General features: G+C 41.7%; 2 protein-coding genes across 3 annotated transcripts; one reads left to right on the top strand and one right to left on the bottom strand.

Annotated features, from left to right (window-relative positions):
* Positions 1-345: 345 nt before the first annotated feature.
* Positions 346-10947, top strand: dnd1 (DND microRNA-mediated repression inhibitor 1). The gene is made up of 5 exons (XM_006803696.2): positions 346-419; positions 2754-2859; positions 3335-3660; positions 5303-5435; positions 10253-10947. The coding sequence occupies exons 1-5, from the start codon at positions 399-401 to the stop codon at positions 10822-10824; spliced, it is 1158 nt and encodes a 385-aa protein (XP_006803759.2). The 5' UTR covers positions 346-398; the 3' UTR covers positions 10825-10947.
* Positions 10948-11272: 325 nt separating this feature from the next.
* On the bottom strand, positions 11273-22832 carry hars (histidyl-tRNA synthetase). Of its 2 annotated transcripts, XM_087845863.1 has the most exons (14): positions 22660-22816; positions 21078-21410; positions 20872-20958; positions 19845-19964; positions 19558-19653; positions 19185-19310; positions 17528-17635; positions 17359-17457; positions 16026-16119; positions 15653-15780; positions 14981-15253; positions 14785-14901; positions 11952-12098; positions 11273-11846 (listed from the first exon to the last, which is right to left on the bottom strand). In XM_087845863.1, exons 2-14 carry the CDS (start codon positions 21180-21182, stop codon positions 11790-11792), a joined length of 1557 nt encoding a protein of 518 aa, XP_087701989.1. In that variant the 5' UTR covers positions 21183-21410; positions 22660-22816; the 3' UTR covers positions 11273-11789. The 2 variants fall into 2 exon arrangements, with proteins under 2 accessions (XP_087701989.1, XP_087701997.1); XM_087845871.1 differs by lacking the exon at positions 21078-21410 and having other exon boundaries at positions 22660-22832.
* Between the last annotated feature and the right edge of the window lie 327 nt (positions 22833-23159).

The following is a 23159-nucleotide window of genomic DNA, read 5'->3' as shown; positions in this document are numbered from 1 at the left end:
AGACCAACTTTATTAATGTAGCAGCTCTTTTCCAGTCTTACTGACAGAAGCACTTCCTTTCTCCTTTTTCCTTTTTATAGAGTCACTTGACTTGGAGATTACAAAAAACAATATTGTGGAAATTATGTAATGATAATAAGAGTGGCACAGATAAATGATAAAGACAATGCACAGTAGGTTACAAAAAAGAAGAAAGTCCTCCATGCACAGCCGTTTCTTGCTATTTGTGACAAAATTTCATTCCATACGTTAGCGACGGGCTACGCTAGGCCCCGCCCACGGGTCAGTGGGCACTAAAGCCATAGGGTCGAGTGGAAGCTGCTGGCCAATAGAAGGACTACTGCAGGTGGAAACGGGCTACAAAGTAGCGTCGCTGTGCGCACAACCACGCAGAGACGATGGCAAACAAGCAAAGCCAGGTAATTCTGGAATATCCTTTTATCTCAAGTTTTTCTTTTTTTTCTGTTTGCTTGATTTTAGACTTTTTTAAATTTGTCGTTTAGCGAGGAAATAAGTGGAAGCGTGAAAAGGAAAAACAAGTTTTGTCATCTAAGCAGAAATGAAGGCGCAAGTCTGTTTTGGTTAAAATAAAAAGTCGCTGCAGCGCTTGAAGCGTTTTCCTGAGCTTCACGCGATTCGTTTAGCTTGTGTTTCCAGCCGTGACGCGCCGCTGTTTTCCCCGATGAGGGCCCACCTGCAGCTAATTATATAAATAAAGCCTCAGCCAGTGTTTTGTTCGGTTGTAGTGAAAACTACCAACATTATTTCCTTTTTTTTCTTCAAGTACTGGCTGGGAATGCCGAGCTTGTGCCTGATTTTGGTTCATGGTTTTCCGTTCCAATAGAAATGAACAAAAATGTATCAAAGTGGACACAGTATCTATATAGTTCAATTTCATTCTCTTTAAACATATTAAATGCCAACACGTGGTTTAAATAAACACTTGAGTTTGGCACAAGTAAATCAACAACACATTTATCAAAGAAAAAGACGGTTTGACATTGATGTTCACCTGTAGAGCCCACTATTCACATCACTTGATTCATTCACTGGGTTTTGCGTAAATGGCTCTACACTACAGTTACTATTACTGTATTTGTTATAAAGAAATGACAAGTCAGCTATGCAAATATGATACATTTCCTTTCCCACTTAACAGCGTTTCAGACCATTTCAATTTAATGTGTAAAGGTCAACGTGCACACTTGCTGGGCAGGCACAGAGGACTGCAGATAGCTGGCATTAAAAGAGAGTTAAGGTAGAAAAAGCGTATCAAACACACAATACTAAAACAAGACCAGACATGTCTGACAGCCAGAGCCTGTGTCAGCCTCAGATGAGCATTTATTAACAACACTGACTCGACTAAGCATGGCTGGAGCTCTCCAGATGATCCTCATGTTGTGTCTCAAACACACCAGAGAAGCAGATGAGCTTCATCAGCCTATTGTTAAAATTGCTTGTTTGCAAGATGCTGTCAATGGGAAAAAGGTTATTTTAAAGTGAGCCAAACAGCTTATTTCAGACACAGAATGAACTCGAGAGCTGCGATAATAACTCCTGGGATCTAAGAGAATAACGTCCCTTTATTTATTTATTTTTGTTTTTTTCAAAGAATGCAAGTCAATAAATTAGATGGAACAGACCAAGAATAACCTCATAAATAAGAATCTACAACATGACAAAGAAGACAGTTACCCACACATGTGATGTAGAGTGGTGAGTAAGAGCTTTAAAACTCTTATAAATAATAAATCTTAGTGCTGCACGATGGACAGACTCCAGCCTGTGTAGGAATCTGAGCATATAAATCACATCATTGTAATTAAGTACAGACATGAAAAAAGAACGAGTGTTATTCTTGCGTCACAGGACAAACAGGACTTTACTCTAAAGTTGCCTGAACTGTACATAAAAGGTTCAGTTTTCACGTTTCTGCACAGGTTGTGCTGCAGTGTAGTGAAAGCTGAAATAGAGCCTGGCTATGAGTAGGTACAAAGTAGTACATCAGCATGTCACCAGCATAAAAGGAGAATGTGCTGTAGTGATATTATTACTAAGATTGTTTTATATATAAAATGAATAACAGTGATCCAAGAACAGAACCCTGGATAACTCCTGTTGTTACACAAACCAAGCTAGAACAAAGTCCTTCCACCCAGACACCCCGAGACCTGCCTGAGAGAAGTTTAGACCCGTTCAGCCATCTTTAAGACTTTATGATCAACTGTATCAGATGTCAAGGCTGCACAGCATTGTTTTCAACTGAATTTATGAAATCATTTATTGCTTTTAAGGCTGCTTTAGTTGTACATTAATTTGTCCTGAAGCATCACTGACCTAAAGTCTTATTTACAGTCAGGAAGTCTTTCAGCTGTTCACTAGTTTCCACAACTTTAACAACAGTCGAGCAGATTTTCATGTGGTTAGAATTAAATTGGTATTCTAAAGATTAGAAAAGTAACTTAAAATCAGCAGCCAGCTTTTACAGGAGGGGCTCCAAACTGTCTGGGTCTGCTGGTTTTCTAGCATTTAAAAGTGAGGCCTTGCTGCTGGTATGATATGCTGCCAACAATACCTCATTCATGTGAACACACTCAAACTTATATCAGGGAAACTTGGCGAATGGATAAGCAGCTTTGTGTGACTGCATATCGTAACTCGGTAAATGGAAAAAACAAAGTGTTTTGGACTCACTTGGTAGTACATGAAGATGATGGACTTGTGCTGGTTCTCTTTTGTTTCCACATCAGGTGCTGAACCTTGAACGGGTGCAGGCCCTGGAGATCTGGTTGAAAGCAACCAACACAACGCTGACTCAAGTTAATGGCCAGAGGAAATATGGAGGACCACCTGAGGGTGAGAGAATCTGCAGCAGACGCTTCAGGGCGCCATATTTCTTTGCCTAATTTAATATAATTTCTTCTCGAATCTTCACAGCAGTAGTACCAACACTGCCTGTTCTCTTGAGCATTAAGAAATATTGAGTTTTTGGCTTTCACCACTGTCACCAAGTGCCAATAATGATGTAGATTTCTCAAAGGTAAAAATGAATCAGCTGCTTTTGTTTGTAAAATGTGAAAAGACTCAGTTGATATATAAAAAAAAATCTCTAAAAGCTAAATGTGGAAATCCTTGATGGCCTTAAAAGTCCGTTTGATCTTATTTCCAGCTGAAACAAGAAAAGCCCGGCTTGCTCACATGTCACTCTCTTGTAAAGACACGGACTTGCTTTGTAAAGTGCACTGAGGATTTGTTGTACATTTTGCATTGCATGAGCTTGAATTTTAAAATTGCATAATCAGCCATACCATTTCCTCTGTTTCATGGTCAGTGTGGGAAGGTCCCACGCCCGGACCGCGCTGTGAAGTCTTCATCAGCCAGATCCCACGGGACGCGTACGAGGACATCCTGATCCCCCTGTTCAGCTCCATTGGACCGCTCTGGGAGTTCCGGCTGATGATGAACTTCAGTGGGCAGAACCGCGGCTTTGCGTATGCCAAATATGGCTCAGCTGCTGTAGTTGCTGAAGCCATACGACAGCTGCACGGCCACATGCTGGAGCCCGGCTACCGCATCAGTGTACGGCGGAGCACGGAGAAGCGACACCTTTGTATTGGAGGTTTGCCTGCTTCCACTAGGCAAGAAGACATACTGCAGGTATAGCTGAACTGAAGTGTTTTGAGTGTGTTGACGAGGGAAAGGGGTGAAATTCATTCTGTGTCACCCAGTAAGAAATGGCACACATCATCTATCACCCACATCTCTGTGCACCAATACATTTAGTGAAGGAGCCGGAGGTTGTCAGTGTTTCCAAGTTAAAGGCAGTGCTAATTAACCCATAACAGCTGGTACTTCTTCTAAGTCTACTCTGATGCAGGCTTGGTTAGTGTGTATGCCTCTCGACTGGATTGGATCTTTTTTTTTATCCCACAGATGCTTGGTTAGATTGATATCAGAGGAATTTGGAGGCCAGGCCAATGCCTCAAACTCAGTGTTGTGCTCCTCAAACCATTCCTGAACCATTTTTGCATTGTGACACAGCACCATCAGGGAATACTGTACATCAGGGGTCTCGAACTCCAGGCCTCGAGGGCTTGTGTCCTGCAGATTTTAGATCTCACCCTGGGTCAACACACCTGATAAGTTCATTACCAGCCCTCTGGAGAACTTCAAGACATGTTGAGGAGGTAATTTAGCCATTTAAATCAGCTGTGTTGGATCAAGGACGCATCTAAAACCTGCAGGACACCGGCCCTCGAGGCCTGTAGTTTGAGACCCCTGCTGTACATGGTCTGCAACAATGTTTGGTGGTACATGTCAAAGTAACATCCACATGGGTGCCAGGACCCACCCAGGAGGATTCTCAACAAACACTGGACAAACTATTACACTGCCTTCTTCTCATAATATATCCTAGCCAGGTGTTTCCCATGTTAACAGCTTTCACACACACCCAGGCATCCAGGTGGGGAGGTGGGGTGATTGAAGAAAAGCAAATCAACTATGAAGATTGACCAGTTTCCCCTGTGTATGATATGAGTTTGATGGGCAAAAAAATAGCTTTTCCAACAGCAAGGTGATTTCCAAAGACTTGTCAGCTACCCGTGGAATACCTGGACATGATGTGCAGTGTGTCCCTAATGCATGCAAGGAAACGAGTGCAAAACAAAAGAAGGCCAAAAAAACCCCTCTCTGCAGTACATGTACTGTATTTGAAAGGGTTATAGATGATATACCGTATTTTCTGCACTATAAGGCGCACTTCAAATCCTTTAATTTTCTCAAAAATTTACTGACTTCTGGTTGTGATTACTGACCTCAAACCCATTTTATGTGCTACACGGCGCTCAAAAACCTGTCAAAACATGTTTTAGCACGACTTTGGATGCTACGAAGCTGCACCGCTTGATGGATTGTTGGAGCGTTACTGCTGCCGTAGTCAGGAGCCTCGCGGAGTAATCTGGGTCCTAAACTCCATCAGGTTCAGGTCCAAAGTCAAACAAACACTGAGAGTTAAAAACTGTCTAAATTCTTTCATCTGTAATAAAATGATCGTTGTTGCTGCTTTATCAGGTGTAACAATTAAGTTTAACATCCAGGCATCCATGAAAACGGAATTTATTAAATTTAACAGAGTTAGAAGTTAGCAGGAAGTTAGCTCGCTAGCTTCCACCTTAGCATGAAAATACAGTAGGTCTTTATAGACGTCTGGCCCTTCAGTCACATCTGGTATTGAGGTTGTCACTTAACTGCTGTGTGGATGAATGTTGTCTTCTGAGTGATCGTGCTTTGCTTCTAGGTGCTGCGTGTGCTGGTGGAGGGTGTGGAGAGAGTTTCCCTGAAGGCTGGACCTGGTATCGAGGGGGTATCTGCCACTGTTGCCTTCTCATCTCACCATGCAGCTTCTATGGCTAAGAAAGTGGTGGTGGAAGGTACGGGAGCTCTTGTTCATATAGATGAGTGACTTAATATTGATCATGGTCCCATTTCTGTGCCAGCCTGGGTGTCACTTGGTTATAAACCAGTTTCTGGTTGTGCACTGTGACTCCACTCTCATCAGCACTTGGTATGGAGCACAGAAAACTAGGTCTTAAGTCAGAAGTCATTTTATTCACAAGTCAGTTCAGCTTACAATTAAAATACAAATTGTAGCATGAAAATAAGTAAAATGGTTATTTGTGAAGTGGAGCTTGCCAAAAGCTGATCAGCTGGTAAACACTAGAAAATGTCCTACAAATGTATAATTCTCACATTGCAAGAATAATGGCATTAAAAGTAACAGTGTTTGTAATGTAATTACTGTTTTTATCGTTACGACGCCGTTACCGTTACTAACAAGAGAATGCAATGTGGACACGTTATGATTTTTCAGCAGACAGATGGTTGAAGCTTCAGCCTACTTGGAGCTCGGGGGGAGAAACAATCACACAAGTTCTGCTGATTGGCTGAGGAAGAATAACGTAGTCGTGGTAAACGAATCATTTGACCAATTTAAGATGACATGGCAACAAGATGCTATGTAAGCCCAAGACAAGAAAGTGGGGACTTCAGATTATACAGATTATATAGCAGTCTCTAATTTGTGTTGCTCGGCCACGTAAAACCAGAGTTAATATAAAAAATATGCAACATTTTTATTTTCCTGAATACTGTTGTTTACTGCAGGAAGAAACCTTAGAAATGGCATTTTCTAAGGAAGGCGCTTGCAAGCTCTCTCTGCTTGTGACCAAAGAAAGAGAAGGAAAAAACACCCCTTTCCTATTGGTGGAAAAATGTAACATGTCGACCAATCAAATGATATGCAACATGGCGTTTGGTTGTTTAGGAAGAGGGGGAAGTAGGGAGAGAGATTTGTGATGTTCAGCGTGTTTGGAGTGTGCAGTTAGTGTGTAGTGTAGGACTGCAGTGTAAACGCTGTCTCCAGGCAGAAAACAGGAGGAGTGATGCACCTCCTGCTGTCAGGCCTGCAGGTATCAGGCTGGGATGTGCTCCACTGTCTTATAGTGGACAGAAATTATTTTTATTGCAGCGGCACAAATAATTTCTCGTATCTCATTTGATGCAGAACACCTGATTGTTCTGTGTCGAGTTTGTAATGTTGGAAAAAAGAAAACCACCTTGGCTGCATTTTTAGGTAAATAGCTGCAAACAACTCTGTTTGCATAAGTTTAAAAAATTACATTTTAAGTTGTGAAAATGATCCAATAAACATGTTTGTGGTCGTTACAGTAAAATAACTTTTTTTGTTTTATAGTCCGATTTTTAGATTAATTGTGTTTATACAGTTTGTCAAAATGGGAAAAAATAACTGTAAATTCAGATGTGTGTGCAGAAAAGGATGATACCAAACAAGGCGAGGTAAAACGTTTTTAAAGGTGAAATGTAGAGGTCAAATCAAACGTAGTCAGAAACAGCCAATTATACCCTGGACCCCAGAGGGTTACACTTTTTTTCTTTTCTTTTTTTTTTATATTTTATTTTAAAGTAATGCAATAGTTACTTTTCCTAGTAATTACTTTTATAGTCTTGTAACTCAGTTTTTAACTCAGTTACTTTTATGAAGTAACTATAACTACCTTTTCACAGTAACTTGCCCAACACAGCTTATTACATTATATTCTAAATCACTAAATATCCATGTAAGGCCATATGAAGCAGTGTCAAACATAACTCGTATAAAAAGCTTTGAGTGCTCAGAGTTGTGAGTCCTTCAAACCTCTACAGGACACTTAAGTCTAAATGCTGCATCATACATAACACGAGCTTTTTGAAATGAAGAAACGTAACAATGACGGAGCAGAGGGAGTATCTAGGTCCCTATATCTTTATGTTCGTTGTCAGTATGCATCTTGAATTTCAGAAATTCTTCAGTATGAAGCATCAAAAATAATAATTTATGATACATTGCTCAACTATGGCGTCAGGACGAACAACAGTTTTATGAGCCTTATGAAAGACCTCGTTGAATACCTTTGAATATTGTTTCTGAGCACCGCGAGAAGTTTCAACAGATTTAGTGTAATACGCTTACACGCTCGTATAATGTGATTCAGCTTCTTTTTATGCTTTTATCATTCTTTGTTTCATCACTTGGAGTTTTAATATTTTTAATAAGAACAAACAGTAGAAATAGATTTTTAAGATGCTCCCTAGTAAGTGCTCTTTTTCTTTTTCAAATTATAAACTGAATCTCATGTTTTTAGCTTTAAGTTTTCTAGTTGGTGTCAATAAATTTGTTTCATTTTCACTTTCATCTTTTAAGATCAGTGAATAGTACTACAGCTTAACCTCCTAAGACCCGAACTCTTCCACAGCAGCATTTTTAATTTCTCTTTGATATTTGGTCATATTGGGGCCCGATGAATGTAAAAACAAAGAATTACCAGATTTTTTTTTTCCTTATTTTTGTTTTTAAGAAAATTCAGAGCCACATATGAGGACATTCGTTTAAAATTTTGATAGAACAGTAGCAGTATAATGTCCTCGTAAGTGGACATCAGGCCCATGTAGAGCAAAATTGAGTATTTTAGTCTAAGTAACCCAAAATGTGATGTCCACATATGTGGACGCAGGTCCTAGGAGGTTAATGGTCTGTAATGTCAAAAAGAATTAGGCCACTATTGAAACAAGCATGATGAATATTTGTGATGTTAACACAACTATAGTGTATGCATTTATAGTACACACTGCTGTATGCCAGTGAACAAGACAACTCACTGATCCGTAACACTAGAGAAGGTAACCATGCACACATTGAGGCAGCTACAAGTATCTGGCCAAAAGAGGAGTTGGAAGCTGCTCCAATCCAGCACTCCAAGACTGCATGCCAAGTGAAACAAAGGTGGCTGAGGACTAGTGCGTGTCAGAACCACCAGGATGGAAAAAACAAAGATCCATAAGTTACATCAGGAAGATGTTCAGAACTAAATACCTCGGGTAGCAGAAACCCAAGAAAGAAGAGGAACCACCACGAGAGGACAGGTGGAAGACGTGGTTGATGTATGGAGAAGTCCCACCAGTGCTGCACTGAAAGACGCCACAGAGGCACAAATCATGGCAGCACTGGAACAAGTTCTAATCACCAGTTTGATCTGCACTGGGGTCTACCACACCAGGCAAACCACAGGTGCAGGATATGCAGAGATGCTCTAAAACTATCACATAAGCACATAACAGCAGGCTGCAAAATGCTAGCAGGGTAGACGTGGAACGCCATAACCAAGTGTCTATACAGAAACGTCTGCTGAGCACGACCTGGAAGTCCTGAGGTCAAAATGGGAGCCAGGGTGGTGAAGGATGACCGAGCTAAGATCCTGTGAGACTTCCACACGGACAAACTGGTGATTGCTAACCAACAGGACACCGTAGTGGTGGACAAGCAAAAGGAAGACGGCATTAATAACAACACAGTATCTGTGTATGCGTGTAACAGAGCTGTGCAAAGAAAAGCGAACTTTGTAGCTGTTTGTTTTACATGGTGAAAATCTACAGAAGCTGCATTTAATGCAGACTTAACTTGTTCTGATGTTTACATTGGCTGGTTTGCTAAAGGCTGATGGCAGTCTTACCAGTCTTACCAGTCGTACCAGTCTCTGTGACAGTGAGGACTGGAGCAAGAAGGGAGGATACTAAACCATCTTTATCTCAGGGACTTCATAACATTATTTTTCAGATTTAAAGTAAAATGGAGTATTAAAGTGTGTAGCTGTTGTTGCTTCCACCCCCTCACAGGCTAATAAAATGTCCATGGGCCATTAAAACTCTGAGCCGTTCATCTTGGGCTGTTCGGTTGGACAATGAATTATCATCATTAATTAGTAACAACTACACCAGTGTCTTGTTTTCAGCAGCAGAAACTTTTGCATCATTGCAGCCACCATGTAGGCTTAAAACAGCACATACTCATGCACACGTGATTTAAACATGCACGCACAAGTGCACACTCAGTCTACCTTATCTACGAGATAACATACTTTATGTAATTAATAAAGAGTAGTATTGGGGCCACATTAACAAAATCATACATTGATCTTTTTGAGAATAAAGTAGAAATCTATCGATTAAAGCCCTTGCATAGGTGAGTTAGCAAAACTTTAGAATCAGTTCTGGTTACATCGACATTTCTCTTTTAGGACATAACCTCAGTGTGGTGACACACAAGGATGTTGAAGTCACGGTGCAGAAAGCTGCATGTGGGCAGAAGATGAAAACACACAAAACTGGAAGAGTCGTCAACTTGGTGCAAATGAAACAGCAGGGAGTGGATGGAAGGATTCCACCCTCGATCAATATGCTTATGCAATAAGACAGCTGATCAACTTGTTTCACTAACTGAAATGCACGTCGTGTAGTGTCTGTAGGAGCCACGGCAGCCGTTTGGCTTTGAGAGAAAAGTCCAAATGTGGAGATTATAGTTCAAAATACTATTTCAAGTTTAATGTTGACATTTTGACTTTAAACTAAAAATAAACACAAATTTCTTTTTTTAATGGTTTGGCCAGTGGATCAACCAAGAGCCTGATGGGGCTTCCAGTGGAAACCACTTGAAGTTTGCATGTCTATCTTACTGTTAACACTTGAGAATTCTCCATTTGAATCCTTTAAATGTGTTAATTCTGCTGTGTTCTGTCTCATATTATAATTAATTTCTAAGATTTGATCTGTTAGGTTTTTTAAAAACTGTATTTTTGATTGAAGGAAACATTCTTCCTGCTAATCTCACTTCTTCACTGTTTTCTTGTGTCTCCAGCATTTAAGAAGCAGTTTGCAATGTGTGTGTCAGTCCAGTGGCAGCCAACAGAGAAGCCAAACCCTGACGAGTCACGGTGCCCTCAGAAACGTGCAAAGAACCTGTTGCCGTCACACCTGGGGCCCCTGCACCACAGTCCTCCACAACCCTCAGGCCCGCCTTCATTCCTGACCCTCCCTGCATCCATACCTGCAGGTTTCTGCAGAGCAGTGGGAGGGCCCACAGTGGGAGGGCCCACTGCTCCTCAGCTCCCTCACCCTACATGCTCGTTCCCCGAATCCTCCACCCAAGGCCATCTTGTATTTGCAGTATCCCCAGTGATGCTTCTCAGTAAGCTGTGTGAGACAGCAGGTGTTGGTCAGCCGTTTTATGAAGTGCAGTACAGCCACGCTGGGCCTGATGGATTCCTCTACTTCTCCTATAAGGTGCAGATCCTCGGGATCACTGCCACTTTCGATGGGCTGGTCATGATATTACCGGGTCCTAATGCCAGCACCATGCTAGAGGAGGCTCAGAAGGCTGTAGCCCAGCAGGTCCTGCAGAAGATGTACAACACTGGTCTCACACCCTGAACAGCTGATGCCGTCCTGCAGTTCTGTTTCACCTCGTTTGTGTTATGTGCTTTCTTTTTCTGCATGGTTTTACTAGAGTAGCACCAAGTTTGTTTCTGTGACTAGAGCTTGTGGTTTGTTTTATGCATGATTTTTACTGTACATTAGTGTTCTGTTACTGGATTGGTTCTCATTTTAATTAAATGAGCTTTGAAAAGAAAGTGTCGGCATTTCTTTCAAATTAATGAAAGATTTAAGTTAACTTAGGACTTAAAAGGATTATAAGTATTAATCATTAGTATGAATTATTAATTAATAATTAATTATTATAGGAATTAATAGGACTTTTTTAAGCCCTTTAAAAGACACGTGTGAAGTTGGCAGCTTGGTGTTTGGTGGTGGGAGCGTCGTCTTCATCCAAGAGGACCTTCACATTCTCACAGATGTGAAACCAGAAGCTTTTCCCAGGTTTGAGCAAAATTAAGCTTTTATTTGCGACACTGGGCAGTACAGGATATTTGATACAGACAGGAGCATTCTTAGTTAGAACTTTAACTGCAGTAAATCATGACATGATTCATGTAGAAAACAAATGTGTAACATTTCTCAGTCTTGGTCTTGAACACTACAGCTATCCTCGTATGTGTTTTTTTAAATAGTGCACTGACTGTTTTGGTGTGATTTACATCGACCATCTCCTCAGCAGAGACCCTACTGAACAATGTGAACAATGACAACGAGTTAGGCATCTTTTACACACCCGAAAGCACATTACAAGCAACATCATTTAAACATGTTCCCTGTTAGCTTCCTGCTGTGCTCACGAGCACCACATGCTGTGTAGCACCAGTCCACGTGGCTGCTGTGTCTTTGCAGGGCTCTTGTTCGACTTGTTGTGTAGTGGACCAGGGAAGGAGTTCTGTACACGGTTCTGAAGAGCCCAGGAGACAAAGCGGCTGGTTTATGGCTAAACAAGCAGGAAGCGGCTAAGCCTCAGTTCTCCTCTTGACCTCACTGATGAGATCTGCTCTGGATACATCGACCTGTGCACGAACAGCAGAGGGGGGTGGGGGCAGCAAGATAACGTGACGTGTGTGAGCATTTCTTTATGTGTGTAATTACAATGACTTGGTGTGCGTGCATCATACCTCCTCTCTGGTTGCCACCACACGCAGCTTCACCACTCCATCCTTCAGCTCCTGTTCTCCCAGTATGGCCACGAGGGGGATGCCTGCTTCCTCACAGTACTGCAGCTGACTCAGCAGTTTGGGGTTCTTTTTGTACATCACCTCAGCCTACGTACACACACACGTACACACACACACACACACACGTACACACACACACACACACACACACACACACGCACACACACACGCACACGCACACACGCACGCACACACGCACGCACGCACACACACACACACACACACACACACACACACACACACACACACACACACACACACACACACACACACACACACACACACACACACACACACACACACACACACACACACACACACACACACACACACACGCTCTTTACTGTTCCGATGTCATCTCACCAGAACAGACACAGTGGTGTGTTTGCCTCCTTTTTCCTGTTTGTCACAGTTAAATGTTTCAGATCATCAAACAAATTTAAATATTAGACAAAGACGACATAAGTAAACACAAAATGCAGTTTGTAATATTTTTGTCTAACATTAAATTTGTTTGATGATCTGAAACATTCAAGTGTGACAAACAGACAATAAAGGAGTAAATCAGGGTGGGGGCTAACACTTCTTCACACCACCGTCGTCGATCGCTGGTCAATAGACAACACTGCCATGATGCTAATGACTGTGCTGTCTTACCTGTCTGTGAAAGTTGCCCTTAAAATTGTTGACTCATGTGTTGTGTTTATTTATTCATTGTCAGTCTTAAAAAGCTTCCACCAGTTGTTAATAATTTTTTGATTGCATAGTTTAAACAATAGTAGTCTGTGTGGATGAGAGCAGCTGGCCTGCTCATGAAACAGGGTTGAACATAATGACTCCATCATAATTATAGAATCCCTGAACAGTACGACTACACAGTATCTGGTCTTTAAGTGATGACATGAACCCTGCTTCAGTCTTTATTAAGGCTGTTGTGTTTTTAACATGTTTTGTATCTTGTTCTATTTCAGTGGTTCCCAAACTTTTTTTGCTGGGCTTTGTTTTACAAGTAAAATGTTCGCGCCCCCCTGCCCACGTGCATGCACGCACGCACACATCCTCCAACCACACACGCCCATATTTTTTTGCAGTTGCAATTGCGGTTTATTTCACACTTCAAACATTTAGTAAACAATCAAACAAATACAATTAATCTGCAATAAATTACAGGTAGTAAGAAAATAAACTAACTCTTTTATGCTACGTCCGCACCTACACGGGTATTTTTGAACACGCAGCTGTTTCGACACGTAAACGGCGTTTCGAATCACCGAAAACTGAGATTTTTTTAAAACTCCTTTTTTGCGTTTACGTGTGGACGAGGAATACAGAGTTCGTCAACCAACATCAAAGGTATGTGCCTTTTTTCACGTCACGCTGTGGCCACGTTATTGTTTCCATGAGATGAATTGCAGAATGATAGAGACGAAATACTGTTAATCTGACTGTCTGCAGGTTTTACACGCAGTTACTGTCCCTCCATTTACAAAGGCAGAGGCGTCACGCTGTGATTATTTTACATGTAGTTGTTTTTTTTCCTGTGTAATAATATTCAACATCAATACATTTTTCAAAAAATGCCTCTCTGTGCAAAATGGGTTCAAAAACACGAACAGCTGTTGGATCCTGTTTGTCCGTGATTTGAACCGAGGGAACAAACTGTGGCAGGATCAGCCTGATGTTATTTGTATCCCGCTGTAACTTTACTGTATAAAGATCTAACATCTCCAAAATGTCAGGAGTAGTTAGTCATTACAACAAGTGTTTGTGAACTAAAAATCAAGAATGTGGGATCCTGTTTGTCCGTGATTTAAACAGCCCAGCGCTGCTCCTGATGCAGGGAAAATCAATTCTGGTGAAGCCAAAGGGAAGATATGCTTCATCATATTTTCTGGTCTTTGGCTTGGAAGGAAGTTGGTTTGGAAACATATTCAGCGATGCTTCATCTCCTGCTTTGCGTTTGTGTGGGAGCCCCATCAAACACCTGTCCATTATGTTAGCTGTTTCCAAGTGTTTTATTTTTCCTTTTCATACAGCGCCCCCCCCCCTGCAATGGCTCTGCCCCCCCACACACACATACTTTGGGAACCTGTGGTTTATGTTACGCTAACATAGCTGTGTAGCTAGCGATCACGTAGCACATCATTATATACCAGGTAGCCCAACTTCAGTAACCCTACAAACGTCACTGCTGTTTAGTTTTCTGTCTTCATTCATGTTGGAAGTGATAACAGAGCTGTATGTTTGAATTTTTTCAGAAATCTCTCAGTCAGAACATCCTATATCATGTCTAGGTGCAAACTAGCGAGCTAACTTCCTGCTAACTTTATTTTATTTTTTTAACTTATTCTGTGTATCATTTCTGGCATGTCAAGCGTACAGCACTTGGTGTTCAGCTGGGAGTTGTTCTGAAAGTGCTATATAAATAAATTGCTTGCTTGCTAACTTCTAACTCCGTTAAATGTAATAACTTCTGTTTTCATGGATGTTAAACTTAATTGTTACACCTGGTAAAGCAGCAACGCTGATCATTTTATTACAGATGAATTTAAACAGTTTTTAACTCTCAGTGATGTCACGGTGTTTGTTTGACTTTGGGAGCTGAAGCAGAGTTTGGACACAGAAACAGCTGATGAAGTCAGACTTAAAGACCAGATAAAGCAGCCACACTGCTCCCCCTGGTGGATACACAAGGTACCCAATCTCTTAGGGTGGGGTTGTTGATGGTATCTCCCCCCTGATCTGTCCTGACCCCCCCCCGCCACACACCTACCTTGATGCCAGCATTCCAGAGCTCAGAGACGAGTTGCAGTCTCTCCTCCAGCAGGTTCTTCTGAGCAGATGCCACCATGATCTGAACTTCTGTGGTGCGCACCTTCTCCGGTGAGGCCTGAACAATAAAACCATGTCACTGTTTGAACTTGTGCAGCATTCACAGAACAGTAAAGCTGCTCCAGGTGAGACATTACCTCAGCCTTCTGCTCCATGATGGAGAAGATCCTTTCGATACCTATGCTGACTCCCACACAGGGGACTCTCCTCCCCTTGGGGTCGAACATGCCCACCAGGCCATCGTATCGGCCCCCTCCCGCCACGCTGCCCACGCTCACACTCTCTTCTGCATTTGCGCCGTTTTGAGCTTCATTAGCGTCTGAGACTGCGCTTGCCTGAGTTAGCACGGCTTCATAGATCACTCCAGTGTAATAGTCCAGACCCCGGGCCAGACTAAGATCAAACACCACCTAGAGAAGGTAGAATATCAAAGTCCATATCCAGGCAGGGAAGAGTGAAGAACCAAAAACAAACAAAAACAACAGAGAGACGAAACAAAAGCCCCTTTTCCATTTACCTACTCGGATTCACCACCACTCAACTCGGATCGACTGGTTTTCACTTACACTGAGTACCACCTAAAGTGCGTGATTGTTGCTATAGCAACACAGCCGAGCGTCCCGTGACATAATTAGTATGCTAATGGTACCAGGTACCATGAGCTAATGGAAAACCCTGAAAACCAGTAAGGCTAGTTTTTCACAGGGTTGCATGACCAGTATAAAGCCTTTCTTGTCCACATGGAAACCAGTTCATTGCTATAGAGCATTCATACTGGGATTCTATACCAGAGAAATCCAGTTTCTCACCTTGTCTGTGACGTGGAAGAGCTGTAGGTACTTGAAGAGCAGTTTGATGTCTGAGAGGCCAGCGCAGGCCTGCTTACTCTGAGACATTTTATGGTCCTGAAGGAGGCGCTCAGCCAGGTCCATCCCACCTGCATTACAACCAGCACACAGTGAGTCCGTGTGTTGTACAAGCGATTCCCTTTGCATGCTCTATTTCATCATTGTGCTGGTACAAGAGAAAATGTTTAATGTTGTGTTTCTGAGTCTGTGGGGGTGCAGCATAAGCTTGGACCACATTTTATTTGATGCTGAAGAAAAACTGAACAGCTGACAGTTCAGGTCATGCTGATTGTTCTACAGACATCAGCTGTGTGGATGCTGGCTACAGTCTCACCCTGCATGCTGACGTACTCCCCAATCTGGTCGGCAGCCTCCTCTGACAGGCCCTTCTCATTCACCATCTCTTTCTTCACGTCCTCCCAGGACATCTAGAGGAGTAGCAAACAGAGGACATGGGTAAGGATTTCAATTCAACTTTATTTACATAGCACCAAACCACAACAACACAGTGCTTTATACTGTAACATAAAGACCCAACAATAATGCAGCAACATGAAGATGACCCTGTATGAGCACTTGGTGACAGAAGAAGGAAAAACCTTTTAAGCGCCACCTGGAGAACCAGGCTCAGGTAGTCCATCTCCTGCGACCGCTTGTGTGTTTGACTGATGATTAATGTCAGAGTGGTGTATAAACACACGGTGAGTAAAAGGAGGTGAGAGAAACGCTCAGCAGCCTTGTAACGAATGACCGTGAGCAGCAGGGCTGCAATCACTGCAGGCATAGACGGGACTACAGCACAGTCCAAGTTTGTTATATTTACCAAAACTTTAATTTACTAATAATCAGCTATGTACCACAGGCCTTCAAGCTGGCTGTAGTTAAACCTTTACTCAAAAAGCATCTCTAGACCCAGCAGTCTTAGCTAATTATAGGCCAATCTCCAACCTTCCTTTCATATCAAAAATCCTTGAAAGAGTAGTTGTCAAACAGCTAACAGATCATCTGCAGAGGAATGGTTTATTTGAAGAGTTTCAGTCAGGTTTCAGAGCTCATCACAGCACAGAAACAGCTTTAGTGAAGGTTACAAATGATCTTCTTATGGCCTCTGACAGTGGACTCATCTCTGTGCTTGTCCTGCTAGACCTCAGTGCAGCGTTCGATACTGTTGACCATAATATCCTGTTAGAGCGATTAGAACATGCTGTAGGTATTACAGGTATTGCACTGCAGTGGTTTGTATCATATCTATCTAATAGACTCCAGTTTGTGCATGTAAATGGAGAGTCCTCTTCACACACTGAGGTTCATCCATCCTGATCCAGTCCAATCCTGTTCTGTAAGTGATTTCCGATCTGGACCTAGTCTTCTGAGCCTGTGGTACATCTGAGGTGGATCTGATTAATCTCACTTCTTATTTCTTGTTGAGAAGCTGCACATAACATTTTCGTGCAAATGGCATCAACACAGCAGCTCTCCAAGGAGACGTTTACAGTGCTGTTAGATTACATCAGAGGTGTCACAAATAAAAATGCCATTCCTTTTTACCTCCACAATACTGGTTTCTGAATATTGACAATTGACAACATTCTCATAAGTACGAGGGTCAGGAGAACTGAGTATAGTCATTAGAAGAGTTGCATGTTCACTGCAGTAAGTCTCAGTACCTTGTCCAGTTTATCCACCGTTGAACAGATGGTTCGGAACTTGTCGTCTGGAACGCCGCACACAGCAAACATTCCATCAAGGATGCGTCGGTCGTTCACCTGCGTGTAGAAGATGGGGTTAGAGATGCTCACTCACCACGGCAGCACTCAGCTCAACTAAGTGACAAACCTTAATACGAAAGTCTCCGAGGTCCAGCTCATTGAGGATCTCATGTACAATCTTTAGACACTCAGCATCTGGGATCATGGCGTCGTATTGCCCTGCTATGTCAAAATCCTGAAACGCAAACACAAACGTTAACCTTGTCACTTCTAAGTCAGTCATCAGTGGTGATGAGCAGCAGATGTCAGTGTAAACTGAAATATTCAATAGATAAAATAAATACATAAAAATGTATTGTGCAAAGTGTTGCATCATCTACAAAGACTGTATGACAGCTTTGATGTTTTGCTCTGGCGTCATATGTCAGCAGGGTGACCTGGAAGGTGAGATTTAATAGAGATCTGGAAGGAGCCAGTGCTGAGGATGATGCAGGAGGAAGAGATGTTGTGGGTTTTGCTGGTTAAGAAGTCCAGGACCAAATTGTAGAGGAGGAAGCTCAGGTTGAGACTTTTTGCACCTGAACCAGGAACAATCTGTAAAAACGTTTCTTCCTGTAGCCCACAGTGACATTGATGGAATCCTTTATGTGGGCCTTGACGACCCTTCTGAAGCACTTCATGGCTATCAGGGAAAGGAGTGTGGACAGCATTTAACAGTCACATTTTTTTATTGCATCAGAGCAGTGACCGTTTACCAAAGTACACCAACCACCTGCTACTCCTCAACAATAGTTTTCCACATCTGTAGCCTCAGGTAGCTAGCTGTCACTACCCGATCCGTACCGGAAACCCGATTGGTACCCCGCATGCGCGAAAGGTGTCTACTTCCGGTCGAAGCGTTTGACGATAGTTACGGGTCAGAGTATCTGTTAAGATGTTAAGAATAACAAGTATCTCTTAAAATGTTTCCAATAATGAAATATTTCAATATAATGTAGACAAAAACGAAAAATAAAAAGATTTTTCGGATCAGGACTCCCCGATCCGTACTGCGCATGTGCAGGGGTTTTCTTCTTCTTCTGTTCGTTTAAGGGCAGTTTACTCCCCAGTGTACGAGGATACTGCCACCTGCTGACCGAGCGAATGAACCCTATTGTAAACTGAATTGGCGTCATTACAAATGCGTGTTAAATTTGATTTAGTGATAGTCGAGTGTGTTTATGCTTGTCTGTGTGGAGAGGATTGTTGGAATAGTGATGATGATGTCCGCTATCACTGTCAATTGTCAGTAAACACTTCATCTGGGTGATGAATCGTCACGTGAGATATTACAAAGTCTGTATTATTAACTCTGTAATTAGGCGCCATTCTTCTTATTTTACGGCACTGTTGTTCAACGCTCTCTGTTGAGGAGAAAAGCGTGAATTTGTTTGTATACGCATTATCCATTGTTTAAATGTCCCGGTATTCGAAAAGGAGGCAGACTGTATTGCTACTTCTTGTGAGCTACTATACACTGGCATGTTGGGAACAGAGCGTTGTGCACTCAAATTTATGGACAGTGTCAGTTTAGCACAAACAGCAGGGCTGTCAACGGCTTCTGCTTGAATCAAGATTATATAGGGGAACCCTTCCCCCTTCCTCACATAGGCATCACTGAGCCAGCCTATAGGGAGCTGTGATATTTGACCTTCTGATGAGGTGACAGAGTAGATATTCCCATAGTGAGACAAAATTAATACTATGAAAAAGAAGTCAGTCCATGCCATCTGCAGTTGACTTACACACTGATAAAACTCTCTGTACCGTCCCCGGGTCATGGCTGGGTTGTCACGACGATAGACCTTAGCAATGTGATAACGCTTGATGTTGGTTATCTTGTTCATGGCCAGGTAGCGGGCAAATGGTACCTGAAAGAGGGCGGGTCAAGAATAACAACACCACAGTGTAACAATGTATTGCTACTTTCATGACAATGTAGCCTTTTCACAAGCTGCACGTGGTTAATAAGAAGCCCGTTCATTTAACTGCGTATTCTGAGTCTCTGCTGAATGCTCAGTCTAAAGTACCACCACTCTTTTTTTAATCCTTTCTAACATTTTTGTGCAAATGCATGAATGAGAACAGTACAGTTGGCTGTGTCTATTTAAAGGATACAGTGAGGTCATATCTGAGGGACAGCAGCTCTCCTCCTTGGTCTTTGAGATCGTAGATGAGCTTTGAATCTTCTCCATATTTCCCCGTCAATGTTTCCTGTGCAAACAGACAAATAGGTCACGTCCATGCAATGTGTTCCACATTCCTGCAAATCAATTGTATGCTGTGTGGTCAAATGTTTGTGAATGTTGAAGGTATTTCACCTCCTTGTGATCAGTGTGGGGGAAATTACGATTCCCATTCCTATTTTTCAAGCAGCAAACTTGTTAAACTAAGTCAAACTCTACCTTTAGTTCAAAAACAGGTGTGTCGATGGTCTCGGCTCCATGTCGTTTAAAGCAGCGGATGATGGTGTTGAAGACCTTTTCTCTGATGGCCATCTGTTTGGGGTTGTAGTCTCTCGTTCCCTGACAAACACACATTGTCAATCAAACAATTCTATTGTGAGAATATGTATGAACTTGTTGTTTGTTGTCATTTTTTTGTTCAGCATCCTCTTTGTAACAGATTTCACCGTGCGGTAACCAGTAACCACTCAGCTGTTCGGAGAATGAACATTGTTGCCTACCAGAGGTTGTAAATGCTCGCTGTCCTAGGCCTGGGTGACTGAATCCATGTAACTTTTTACATTAAAAAGAAATCTAACTTAGAGCCACTGGGGTTGTAATACACCATTGGAAAGCTTACCATACATACATTTTCTGGTCCTCTAGAAGAGATGTGATTGATTAAAGGATAAGCAGATATCCACATAAAGCATCATGTACTTTGATGACACAATTTGGGGTCGTCTGATCCTTGCATTTTTGACTACCGACACTAAAGTTTGATTCGTTAAACCCACTCTTATGAAGGGGTTCTTTGATCTGATCTTTGGTAACAAGCTATCTAGAGCTATTATATTTTTTAAAATTATAATGCAGCCACTTGGTGCCAATGATCTCACAGACAGGCTTCTCTGTAACCGAAGCTATGCCTGCTTCTACTTACAAGCTTTTAAACAAATGGTATGTGCCCAAATATAAAGGTAGCAGGTACTTTGCCATTGAGAGCTCCTTTTATTCCACCAAGTCATGCTGAGATCGTAAGATAAGCTTTACACATGTGACATAAAGTTAAATGGTTGTGTTTGTCTTGTCCTAATACAGACGATACCAGGCCTGTGCCACAGAATGTGTTTTTCCTTTCTATTCAATTCAATTCAATTTTATTTATATAGCGCCAAATCACAACAAAAGTCGCAAAGAACATGCTGTACATATTCTGTAAATATAAAAGTGAATTTCCTTAAATACAACAATACTTTAATCTTACCTTTGGTGTTTTAAGGACAAATTGGGTTTTGCCATCATCTCCTAACCGAGCCTTTAGTTCCAGCAGTTTAGCTACCTCTTCATCAATCTGCATGAGAACACAGAACAACATATAAAGTGTTCAGAGGTTTTATACTGTATTTAACAACTGTAGTGTGAAAAATTATGAATACATCTTGTCAAATAAACACATGGACAGCAGCCTACCTGAGCCACAGTGATCCCAGGGAAAGAGTGAAGAGATCGGACACATGTGGGAGCCCGAAAGCCCACCAGAGCGGAGCAGGCACGAACCCAGATCATGCCCAGCATGGTTATTCCACAGTGCAGGAAAATGGTATGGATTTAAAAAAGTAAAAGTAGACCAAAAAAAAGATCAGAGTGCATCAAGAGTGCAGCATAATCCAGTGGTGTTGTACAGAGCCAGCCGCAGCAGCCAGACGGTGAAGTAGATGGTGGAGATGATGAATCGTGTGACGGGCCAAGGTCACCACAGGTCAGGCAGGAAGAACAGGAGAAAAGTGGTAAGCAACCCTGTCACTAGGAGAGGGTGGGGCATGATGCATCATCACCACAGTGAGGAGAACAGAACACGAGATGTAGCAAGTCAATCACAGCAGCCCAACAGCCCCCCACCCACCCGGCAAACAGTCTTTCACTAATGTGATAAAAACTGATTTAGACAACAAGTGCACAGATGCACCTCTCGAACTGTTTAAAAAAAATCTATGATTCCTTCACTTACTGTCCACAGCCACAAAAGGCTGGTTAACATGTCTACTGTTGCTGCTTTAATCTGTTATTGCATTTAGCAAACTGTCAGCAAGCATTTTTAACTTAGTCTCAATAAATCTCTATGGTGTCATTTTCATAAAGCGAGTCAGAACTATCATCAAACAATTCAGATAAAAGACAGGAAATAGATGAGACTGCTGTCTGAACGATTCGGCTAAGGCATCTTCTCTGAAAAATAAGAATATGATCTATGGTCCAGTCTAGAAGATTCCTGAATAACACAAAGGGGATGTTTTTAATCCATGTTGTTCTACGAGGATTTATGACGGGCTAAAACAAACACTGGCCCCTAGAAGATGTCTCGATCGTCTTAGTGTTTGCTAATAATAAACGCTACATACATTTGGCATTTATTGTGGTATCAGCTTCATATTCTCAGTGGTCTCTGATAATGCCCGTGTTAACGCATGCGCGTTATTGCATCAGCTCTCCTTACACATTTCCATAACGAGAATGAGAACGTTGAAAATCCACGTTTTAAAGCCGTGAAGAAAATAAAAAACTATATCATTGTTATCTAATTCGTTAATTCATTACATAATAGGTGCCAACGTGTATGTTAACATTCGCGAGCTAACTGGGCTGAATGAAGGAGGCCGGACCGATTAGAGCGCAGGACTTTTCCTGTAAGCTAACTCTATGGTGGAATAAAAAACCGGCTTTTGGGAAGTATAGTCTCCTTCTCCCTGAAACCTGAATTTAGCGAATATTGTTTTCTAAATATAAGCACCTTCCATTTTTTCGAAAAGCCAAGTTATTGAACATAATCTATATCGAAATGAGAACTGATTAATAATCATATTAGACAGTACTGAGTCAGATGCTAACAGCACCGAGAGCTAAACTGCGAGTATGAAAATCTTCTACATGTATTATATAGCTAATCTAGCTAGCAAACAACCAATCAGTTAAAATGCCGAAGCATGGCGCAGCATGCTGTAACTCACTTGTCTTAACATCATAATTAATATTAAGAGTAAATATCAGTACGGACCTGCTCTTTGCTCGCCTTCTCTGATTTTAACTTCCGAACGATTTCCCCTTGAAGTTTAATCGCTTCTTGTGTCTGAGCCTTGTCTTCCATTGCTTTTTCTAAATGTTTTTATAGCGCTACTCACTTCACCGGCTACCTACAGCACATACGGACTTGGAACTGTCAACGGAGCATAAAACGGAAACGGAAGTAAACGCAATTTCCGATTCATCATTCGTGATCTTCCCGTGTGTTTTTTTTTATGTGTAATATCTTTACTTATATTGGTAAATAGACTTCAGTAAACAGGATTTACAAACGGGTTATACATAAGATTTAAAGTTTCCTGCTTTTCAAGTATCATTATTACTCTGTGTTAGGGACATACATTATAACCGATCCGGTCACTTAAATATGTTTACAGTAACTGTTGTTATATTTGTTGCCTTTTCTGTTTTCCTTTTGGTCAGATTACTCTTAAAAAATACATTTTTAATGTCAAAGAGATTTTTAACCGCATA

The sequence above is a fragment of the Neolamprologus brichardi genome, chromosome 2, assembly GCF_056152115.1.
Source record: "Neolamprologus brichardi isolate AB-2024 chromosome 2, ASM5615211v1, whole genome shotgun sequence".
NCBI lineage: Eukaryota > Metazoa > Chordata > Actinopteri > Cichliformes > Cichlidae > Neolamprologus > Neolamprologus brichardi.
The sequence above is the reverse complement of the archived record's forward strand: the minus strand, read 5'-3'. Positions and strand labels throughout refer to the sequence as shown.

Excerpts from the sequence above, each read along its gene's own strand:
- dnd1 (XM_006803696.2), top strand. The coding sequence starts at position 399 with ATGGCAAACAAGCAAAGCCAG. Across the intron at positions 2,860-3,334 it reads ATATGGAGGACCACCTGAGG|TGTGGGAAGGTCCCACGCCC; the intron begins GTGAGAGAATCT and ends TTTCATGGTCAG. Across the intron at positions 5,436-10,252 it reads TAAGAAAGTGGTGGTGGAAG|CATTTAAGAAGCAGTTTGCA; the intron begins GTACGGGAGCTC and ends TTGTGTCTCCAG.
- hars (XM_087845863.1), bottom strand. The coding sequence starts at position 21,182 with ATGCTGGGCATGATCTGGGTTCGTGCCTGCTCCGCTCTGGTGGGCTTT. Across the intron at positions 19,654-19,844 it reads CACCTGTTTTTGAACTAAAG|GAAACATTGACGGGGAAATA; the intron begins GTAGAGTTTGAC and ends CTGTTTGCACAG. Across the intron at positions 16,120-17,358 it reads CGGTGGATAAACTGGACAAG|ATGTCCTGGGAGGACGTGAA; the intron begins GTACTGAGACTT and ends CTACTCCTCTAG.